This window comes from Papio anubis, unplaced genomic scaffold, assembly GCF_008728515.1.
Source record: "Papio anubis isolate 15944 unplaced genomic scaffold, Panubis1.0 scaffold82, whole genome shotgun sequence".
In the NCBI taxonomy this organism is placed as follows: Eukaryota; Metazoa; Chordata; class Mammalia; order Primates; family Cercopithecidae; genus Papio; species Papio anubis.
In genome coordinates, this window is record NW_022168425.1 from 287603 (window position 1) to 297854 (window position 10252).

At 43.7% G+C, this 10252-nt stretch overlaps 1 protein-coding gene across 6 annotated transcripts; it reads left to right on the top strand.

The window, feature by feature from the left end:
* Positions 1 to 378: 378 nt before the first annotated feature.
* On the top strand, positions 379 to 2624 carry TCEAL1 (transcription elongation factor A like 1). Of its 6 annotated transcripts, none has more exons than XM_031662638.1 (3): positions 379 to 481; positions 1180 to 1259; positions 1569 to 2624. In XM_031662638.1, the coding sequence occupies exon 3, from the start codon at positions 1601 to 1603 to the stop codon at positions 2078 to 2080; it is 480 nt and encodes a 159-aa protein (XP_031518498.1). In that variant the 5' UTR covers positions 379 to 481; positions 1180 to 1259; positions 1569 to 1600; the 3' UTR covers positions 2081 to 2624. The 6 variants fall into 6 exon arrangements, with proteins under 6 accessions (XP_031518498.1, XP_003918102.1, XP_009196293.1 ...); XM_003918053.5 differs by having other exon boundaries at positions 1180 to 1247; XM_009198029.4 differs by lacking the exon at positions 379 to 481 and adding an exon at positions 583 to 712.
* Positions 2625 to 10252: the final 7628 nt, after the last annotated feature.

Here is a 10252-nt window from a genome sequence, read left to right on the forward strand (position 1 = left end):
CACACACGGACAAATGTGTATTTGATTTACAAAAATTAAAGTATTCATTCTTTTTAGATCTACAAACTTTACAAACTTAACTCTTTCTAGAGGTCTAGAACTGAATGATTACCAATTTAGGTCTGGGAGCTCAAAAAAACAAAATGTGATGTCAAGAAAAAGTGAAAGATTGTCTCCCATGAAAGTGACAAGAGATGAAAACACGCTGAAAGAGCCTAAATGGACATGATGGAGATATGGATGTGGATTAAAACTGAGAGTGTTGGGATATAAGGATATAATACTGATTTATGAAGGTGAATAGTCAAATGTCAGTGCAGAATCTGAACTGCAGGGGAAATAAGGGGCCTTGGTGGCTAAGGAAGTGAGGAGGGGAGAAAGAGGTGGTACCACGGGAAGTAGCACAGAGGAAGAGGCAATACTACCCGAGACTAGATGCGGACCGTCTCTGGCAACCAGGAAAAGGCAAATACAAAGAGAGGTGAGTGACAATGCCTGGTGTGTCTGGGGTCAGGGAACACTAGCAGGCACTAGCAGGTGGCTGCGGCAAGGCCGCGGGTCAAAGTGGTAACTGGGGATCTGAGTTCGGCAGTGACGCGCGTCCCTCACGTGACCAGGAGCCTATGTCTGCCCAAGTCCCTCTCGTCCCGGTCTTTTTTTGCCTGTCCACCATCTCCCTATTACCTTTGGTCGAGAGGGAAAGCAGAAGGAAGTAAGTTCCCTCTACCCTCTTAAATCGGTGTGAGTGTCGGCGCTGCCTAGTAACCCGGGGAATGGGGTTGACAGAATCGGGATGGCGGAGTCCAGGCCTTTCCCTACGCTCCAGCCCCGCCTCCCGCGCCCATATTTCTGTGCAAAATATGGTGGTCTTGGGGGCGGGGTGGGAAGGCGAGTGCTTCCCCCGTCCCCCGGGAGGGAGGTACAGACACTTGGAAATAGTTTCTAAGAATGCTTCGCTTCCACTTCCCATCTGAAAAGAAATGGCAAGCTTTGCGGGGTGGGGAGGTGCGGGCACGGAGGACGAAGCTTTAAGCAGGGTCTGAGACTAGAGGAGAACCCGAGGGGTGGGGGGCGTGCAGGCAGTGGCTGGTGCCCAGAAAGTGGGGGATGGGGGGTGTCAGTCAGTCCGTCCCTCCTCCCCACTCCCCGCCCCCTACCCTGTCTTGCGTCTGTGTGCAGGTCTGCTGGTCACAGCGGGGCACCTCGAGGAGGGGACGACTAGAAGCACACGGCCCGGAAAGGTCCAGGTCAGGGAAGGGGTACGCAGTGGACCGGGACTGGGGCGCGAGGGTGGACGCCGAAAGGCATGGAGTCTGCAGGCCGCACTGTCCCGCCAGTCACTGCGGGCGAGGCCTGTAGCAAAGCCTGCTGGGAAAATGGTGGGCTTTCGGGAAGGAGGGGGCGACCGGGAAGCGGCGGAGTCGGGAGAGCCGGAGAGCCTCTGGGAAAGCGCAAGGTTGAGGGCCTGGGCCCCGAATCAGGAAAAGGCAGGTATTGGAACCCACGGTTTGGGTGTTAGTCCAGTCACTTAGTATTCTGACTCTATTCTGCCTTTCTTGTCTCCTAAGAATAACTGTGCTTGAAGAAGAAAATTCCCAACATGGACAAACCACGCAAAGAAAATGAAGAAGAGCCGCAGAGCGCGCCCAAGACCGATGAGGAGAGGCCTCCGGTGGAGCACTCTCACGAAAAGCAGTCCCTCGAGGAGCAGTCTTCGGAGGAGCAGTCCTCGGAGGAGGAGTTCTTTCCCGAGGAGCTCCTGCCTGAGCTCCTGCCTGAGATGCTTCTCTCGGAGGAGCGCCCTCCGCAGGAGGGCCTTTCCAGGAAGGACCTGTTTGAGGGGCGCCCTCCCATGGAGCAGCCTCCTTGTGGAGTAGGAAAACATAAGCTTGAAGAAGGAAGCTTTAAAGAAAGGTTGGCTCGTTCTCGCCCGCAATTTAGAGGGGACATACATGGCAGAAATTTAAGCAATGAGGAGATGATACAGGCAGCAGATGAGCTAGAAGAGATGAAAAGAGTAAGAAACAAACTGATGATAATGCATTGGAAGGCAAAACGGAGCCGTCCTTATCCTATTTAATGTGTTCGCCCTTTAATTCTGTTTTGCCTGCTAATAGTATTGCCATTGCCACCTGGACTTTCTGTGCGTTTTCTTAATGCCTTTTCCCATATTCTGAATTTTAACTTTTTGTGAGGATTTATTTTAGATGTTTAGCTTGTAACTCTCTTAAAGTTGGGGTTTCCCCCCTAAAATTTACAAGTTTCCCTCTTTCAATCATAAGTCCTATACATTTGCATGAAAGATGTACATTATATATTGTGAAACGAAAAAAGCAATTTTCAAATGGTATATATTGTATCCCATTTTTGTAAAAAATGTATATTTATATATTAATATGCAAAGAAAAAACAAAGTATATACTTCAAAGGTATAACAGTGGTTGTGTGGTAAGATAATAGGTGATTTTTAAAAATTTTGCTTTATCTGAATTTCTCATTTTTTCAAGACAAACATTTTACTTGTGTTGCAAAAATATATAATGAAAAAATCACCCAATTTTGAAAAAAACTGTCAATCAGCTTATAAAGACAATGTGGCACTTAATAAATACTTGTCAGAACTTAAAAAAAAAGTGAATCCTATTTTTTTTCTGAATCTCTTAGGCACAAATATGAGCCAGATATTGATTATATTTAATAGTCATTTTGTTCTCATTTAAATAGGAATAATACTTGCTTTACAGTGCTGCTGTGGGACCGGATGAGAAAAAGATTGTGTGAGCTGTGTTTGGGGTCTTTATTCCACCTGCACAGGCAGGACCCCAACCCCTATAGATTCCCTGCAGACATAGGCAGGTTACCCAAAGGAGATCTCACTTGTGCTCACAAACAATTCCGGTGAGATTCCAAGTGAGTGCCACATTCTATTCATGTCCTGCTGTACTCTCAGATTCTTACAGTATCTGCTAGGCACCGCTGCTCCTTCTCCTGGGTCCTGATCCTTCCACTGGCTCTCATCCCTGCTGACATGCTGGAGTGCGTAAGGTACAAAGCCTCACTGATTGCTCTGGAGTCCCTGTTGGGCCCAAGCTGAATTGTATCTCCTGCAGATATATGAATGCCCTTTTTCCAGCTTTGATATTGCACTTAGCTAGGAGGCTACCATCCCAATGCTGCTTAGACCTCAATGTCTTTAAAAAATGCTTAGTAAAATAGTTCTTCCTTTTTTTTTTTTTTTTTTTTCCATTTAGAACCTTCCTCTTCTCCATTGGACTCAAACATGAGTCCACCTTTTCTCCACCTGACTCAAACATGATTCCACTAGGTCCTGGGCTAGGAGACAAAATTAATGAGCCAGACACCATGCTATGTACTCAGAATTGGAACTTCCCTCCCAAACATCCAAGGATAACTATCATTTTAATTGTCTAACTGGCCTTAGGGTGAGTTCTCTCTCAGGGGCTTCTGGCAAGCTTGCCTTGCCAATTCAGCTGACTTGCTCAAGTTGTATAAATTGAAGATGAAGATAATGCTTAGGCTCAAACTAGGACATTCCCCTTCTACACTGCTCCATATCAGCAAGACACATGCAAAACTACTTTCTACAACATTAAAGTACTATATATGTATATGTATATAAACATAGATATGATTTCTCTATTAAGCTACCTTTATAAATCCTAAGATTTTGTTTTATTGATCCTGTTAGTGCTAGAAATACAGAGAGTGGTTAATAATGATTAAAAATTATGACCCAGTCATGAACTCTGAGATTCCCTTTGATTGACTATATAAGCTTTACTGTGTTGACTTCTCTAGAGCTATGATTTGCAGTTCCAAAAGGAACATGGTGAAGGAGGGATTGTTAACTGAAATTCAACATTAAAATTATTTAAATATTTTATATATCAGTGTTTCTCTTACAAAAAATGCAGAAACCTATTTTCTACACCAGACCCAGTAAATCTGCTTTTTTATAAATTAGCACACTAAAAGTTGGATAGTCACTGGCATATATGGTATACTTCTGATTTTACTGATAATAAACTATGATGTAAATGGAAGAAAATATAAATAATTGTGTCAGAATTAAAAGGGCGAAAGACGCATCCAAGCATATTTTTAAGTAAGCAACTAACGATAGTCTTACCAATTTTATAACATAAAATTTAGATTTCTTACAGCAAAGCAAGACCTTACACAAAATTAAAACCTAAGAGACAACTTAATAGAAATGTATTTCCATGACTAATGTTATATAATGCCTTACATTCCATACTTTCAATATGAGTAAAATGCATCAGAAGTAAATTCAAAGTTCTCCTTTAGTAATAATCTCAAAAAAACGGTTGAGCCAGCCCTGTACCCTTGGCTTTCTTTTGTTTTTATATTTACTATAAGCAATGCTATTGGGGAGTTTCTATGTCTCCAGACTATTTCAAGGCTACTGGCAGCCTTGATGGGGTAACCAGCCAAACCGTACCCCTGGGCTGAGTGAGATCAGGTTCCAGGCTCACTGGGAATTAGCTTTATAAGAAAGGGATAAATCCATCCCCCTAACACTCAAGAGGTGTGCTTAGGCAGGAGGTGTATGGGCTCACTCAGGCCAGCCCCCTGGGGTGGGTCTGACTGTTGTTTCTTGCTCAGCTCACAGCAGGCACACAGGCCCCTTAGGCCAATGGCCTGCTGCCCCTATGCCCTGGAGGAGGAGAACTGACTGCCCCATTGCAGGTCAGAGCACTTTGCCTCTCCCTCCTTTTCCCTTTCTCTTTTGGGGAACATTTTGCAGGGGAGGAGATAAAGCCCCAAAGTATCCTGGCAGGAAACATTCATTGGGATAGTCTTTGAGCAAACAGATGTCTGAACAGATCTGACCAGGTAACTTGGGGTTGAAGCAGAAGAGGCTGACCCGTCTCTCAGAGTCCAGTGAAGTAGCCCCAAGAAGACTGGGGCAAAAATGGGGTTAGCACACAAAACCTCACCCATCCCTCTCCCACCCACCTTGCTCAGGTTCCCAGAAGGGCCTTGATGTGTCCTGGCCTGTTTGGTTGGTTCTGCAAAGACTTTAGCTATGTGTCTGCCTGGTGCAGTGCATCTGATGTTTGAGTTAGTACAGACCCTGAAGTACTGGAGACCCCAGATAAAGAGAATTTGCAAAGACATGTGGTCCTACAAGTCAGGAGAAAAGGGGTGTCACCTCCTATCTGAAAACCTCCATGCACTGCAGGCCCAGCTCACGACTTGGGAGTCAGGACAGTCAAGCTGTGAATTGGTGTGAAGATGCTTTTTAAGGCATTAGTGGTGGAGGGTCAGCAGCATCCAGAGCCCCTGGGCCTCTGCTATGATTTGAATGTGTTTCCCACAATTCATATGCTGGAAATTTAATCCTCAGTGAAACACGGATGTGGGATATGGGGCTTAATGGGAGGTTTTTAGGTCATGAGGGCTGTACCCTCATGAATGGATTAATGCCATCATAAAAAGGGCTTGCAGGAATGGGTTCTCTCCCATTCTTCTGCCACATGAAAACACAGAGTTCCTCTTTCTTGCCCTCTGCCTTCCTGCATGTAAGAATGCAATAGGAAGGCCCATCCCAGATGCCAGTGTCTTGATCTTGGACTTCCCAGCCTCCAAAACTGTAAGATAATAAGTTTCTATTCTTTATCAATTATCCTAGAGCTGGTCACGGTTGCTCATGCCTGTAATCCCAACACTTTAGGAGGCCAAGGCAGGAGGATCGCTTGAGCCCAGGATTTCAATACCAGCCTAGGCAACATAGTAAGATGCCGTCTCTACAAAAAGCAGAAAAAAAAAATAGCTGGGCATGGTGGTGTGTGCCTATAGTCCCAGTCACTTGGGAGGCTGAAGTGGGAGGATTGCTTGAGCCCAGGAAGTCGAGGCTGCAGTGAGCCATGATGGTGCCACTGCACTCCAGCCTGAGCAATGGAGACCCTGTCTCAAAACAAAAAAAAAATCCAGTCTCAGGTATTCTGTTATAACAGCAGAAAATGGACTAAGACAGCCTCTCGCCACCTTCCTGCCCACACAGAGGGCTGGTATCTCTATCACATGTCCAAGCAGCAACTTGCCTGGCCAACTCCAGAGCAGAAAGCATTGAGGGTCCAGGATCATGGAGAGAGAGTCCTCTACTAACCAGGGTCCCCCTGCTCTTAGGAAACAATGCATATGACTGGGAACTCCCTGGAGTGGTGAAGCAGCATAGAAAGGATCAGGCTCAGGGTCCCTAGAAAAGGACCAGAGACAACTCCTTCCCCCATTGGGAAATACTAATCTAAACAAATAATTATTTTACAAATGAGGGATAATATTTCACAGATAAATAGGAGGCAGATCCTGTCTTCTAGCTCAGATTTGTTTGCGTCAAATTCTATGTTCTTCCCACTCTACCACACGACCACCAATTTAGATGGTAGCTTTTTAGGGCTGAGGGAATCATTGATTTAGACTTACTGAGTATGATATTCTTGTTGGTTTGTGGATTTGGGTGAGTTTTCGCATTTTTATCTCACTCCAGGTAGAAATATCTAGCAGGCAGTTAGATATGTGTTTGAAGTTTAGAAAAGAGATTAGAATGGAAATATCAATTTTGGTTTACGATACCAGGAACATAGCAAGTGGCCCAGGAGTATTTGTTGAATTAAATGAATGAATGAAGAATGCAACTGTATGCTCTTCTATCCTTTTCCATGAATACGTATTTTTCAAACAGAAGTGGGATTCTACTGAACACACTGGTTCATATCTTGTGTGTAAAAAAAATAAACTTTTTCTTTAAACTTTCTTTTTACCAAGACAATACCTGTTTCAGGAGAATGTTTACAAATAGAAGTAAGTGCCACCCGGTGACCAGAGTCAGAATTGTGGGTCGAACATGGCTAACAAAGGAGAGCAGGGAGGAGAGAAACTGATAGGAGAGCTGGTGGAGAGGCTTGATATTTGGGAAGGGAATGTCTCAACCCCGACTCACACTGGACCCACACAAGTATCAGGCTCTTCTTGGGGATTGAGGTGACCCAAGAAGCAACATATAGTTAGGTGGTTTTTCCTTGTCTCAAGTCAAGATAAGCGTGTGCATGTATGTGTGTTTTAACTGAATTGTCTTATACTATTTTCACTTTTTCTCTGATTGTAGAAGTTACATGTTTCTACTAGAAAATATATGGAAATGCAGAAAAGTGTAAGAAGAAGATGCCTATACTTCCTCTACCCAGAGAAGAGAATTATTAATATTGAGGAGCATGTACTTACATTGTGTGTATATCTCCTTTTTTGTATTCGATCCATTTACTTTGTTATAAAGTATACATGTATATTATATTATATAAAAAATACATTTAAATGCCTTTATGTATTCATTTTTATACATGTAATTATATCTTACAGAGCATATATTTTCTTTTTTTTTTTTTTTCCACTCTGTCACCCAGGCTGGAGTGCAGTGGCACGATCTCGGCTCACTGCGACCTCCACCTCCTGGGTGCAAGTGATTCTCCTGCCTCAGCCTGAGTAGCTGGGACTACAGACGCGTACCACCATGCGTCTTTTTTTTTTTTTTTTTTTTTTGTATTTTTAGTAGAGATGGGGTTTCACTGTGTTAGCCAGGATGGTCTTGATCTCCTGACCTCGTGATCCACCCACCTCAGCCTCCCAAAGTGCTGGAATTACAGGCGTGAGCCACCGCGCCTGGCCTATTTTCTTTATTCTCTTACTTTTATTTACATATGTGCCATGACATTCATCTGTATGAGTATTCCATCAACCACACTCCTTGATGGTGATGTCAATGATGAAAATAAAATTGTGCTCTTTGGTCTCAGAGACCTGTGTCTGAGGGCCACATGTACGGACCGGCTCCCCAAAAAGCATAAGGCGAGGGAAAGATCACTGGCTTTGTTTGGAGTTGAGGAAAGAAATTTAAAATGGTCAAGCACCTGCTTTGGGGCAGACACTTCATACTTGGAGTTTCCTTTAATCCTTTTAACACTTTTAGGAAGGTATTGCTTATTATAGATGAGAAAACTGAAGCCCAGAAAAATTAAGGTGGCTTACACAGGGTCACACAGCCAGTCAGTGGAGAAACCTGTATTCGAATTCAAATTTGTCTGACTCTTAAGTCTGACCATTATGCTTTGTTTGCTCCTAAAATTTCACACTTTCTTTCTCATTGCCGAGTCTAGTGGCATTCGTCTTTTAGATGTCAGAAAATTTGTGAACACTCTGCTACTCTCATGCCCCACTGTTACAGGGTTTGAATTTTATGCTACAAGCATGCTTCTACAATCAGAAAAATTAATAAAGAATTATCTCTTTCGGCCAGGCGCGGTGGCTCAAGCCTGTAATCACAGCACCTTGGGAGACCGAGACGGGCGGATCACGAGGTCAGGAAATCGAGACCATCCTGGCTAACACGGTGAAACCCCGTCTCTACTAAAAAATACAAAAAACTAGCTGGGCAAAGTGGCGGGCGCCGGTAGTCCCAGCTACACGAGAGGCCGAGGCAGGAGAATGGCGTGAACCTGGGAGGCGGAGCTTGCAGTGAGCTGAGATCCGGCCACTGCACTCCAGCCCGGGCGACAGAGCAAGACTCCATCTCAAAAAAAAAAAAAAAAGAATTATCTCTTTCAAAATATTTTAAAGTAAAAAATGTATCTCAAAGAATATTAAATGGCACATGAGAAACTGTAATGAAATATTTAAACATATAGATTTAGACATAATATCTTTTAAAAGTAAAAAACTGCTCACCCAAGAGAAAATGGGCAAAGTACATGGAGCAGTAACTCACATAAGAAACCATATATAGGCCGCGCGCGGTGGTTCAAGCCTGTTATCCCAGCACTTTGGGAGGCCGAGACGGGTGGATCATGAGGTCAGGAGATCGAGACCATCCTGGCTAACACGGTGAAACCCTGTCTCTACTAAAAAAATACAAAAAAACTAACCGGGCGAGGTGGCGGGCGCCTGTAGTCCCAGCTACTTAGGAGGCTGAGGCAGGAGAATGGCGTGAACCCGGGAGGCGGAGCTTGCAGTGAGTTGAGATCCGGCCACTGCACTCCAGCCTGGGTGACAGAGAGAGACTCTGTCTCAAAAAAAAAAAAAAAAAAAAAAAACTATATATATATACACACACACACACACACACACTTATGTACTATATGTTATAAAAAACATATTAATAGATGCCATATATACATATATAATATACTTACACATATATAAATATAAATACATATATATTCATAGGCTTGAAATGACATTACATAAATGGCATCCTATCCTACTTTCATTCAGCAAAATGTTCTTTTTTTCATTCAATAGTATATCCTGGAAATCTATCCATATTATTACCTATAGATCTAGTTCATATGTAGCTGCTGCACCCATTGCAGACTCTGAACATACTGCAATGTATTCCCTAATTATAGAGATTTATGTTTCCAGTGCTTTACTATTACAAACACGCTGCAATGGCCTTTCTTGTTCATGCCTCCTTGTATATCTCTGCATTTCTTAGGATTGGTGACTAGAAGTGGAATTGTTGGGTCATAAGGTGCATTTAGGGGGCACTGCCAAACTGGCTTCTGTAATGGACATTTGTCATCTGAATTCTTGTGAGACTTTGACTGGTCTGGTCTAGTAAAGCCTTTGAGGCTAGGCCTCCATGCCCTTGCTGATGCTGCTACTTCAGTCTAGACTGCCCTTCCATTCTCTATTCAGCAAAATTCTATTAAATCATTAAAACTCAACTAAAGTACCACGTACTCTCAGATGAGTTAGGTGTTCTTGCCTGAAGTATCCGGTGACTTAGACTTCATTATTATGTACTAAAACCATGTTTAAGCACATATATCCTTTATAAGTTAATGAACTGCTCAAGGACATTTGTGGCTTACTCATCAGCATATACAGGACAAAGGACAGAACACCCATTCAATATATGCTTGTTGAACCAAATATCCAGGACTGACTCATCTCCTCTGTTCCTACCTCTGTCACCCACACCTCAGACTGAGGTTGGTTTTGGCCCTTTAAAGAGTACCTGAAGTTGGCCAGGCACGGTGGCTCAAGCCTGTAATCCCAGCTCTTTGGGAGGCCGAGACGGGCGGATCACGAGGTCAGAAGATCGAGACCATCCTGGCTAACACGGTGAAACCCCGTCTCTACTAAAAAATACAAAAAACTAGCCGGGCGAGGTGGCAGGCGCCTGTAGTCCCAGCTACTCGGGAGGCTG

What these genes read in the sequence shown, in the direction of transcription:
- TCEAL1 (XM_031662638.1), top strand. Translation starts at nt 1,601, where the DNA reads ATGGACAAACCACGCAAAGAAAATGAAGAAGAGCCGCAGAGCGCGCCC.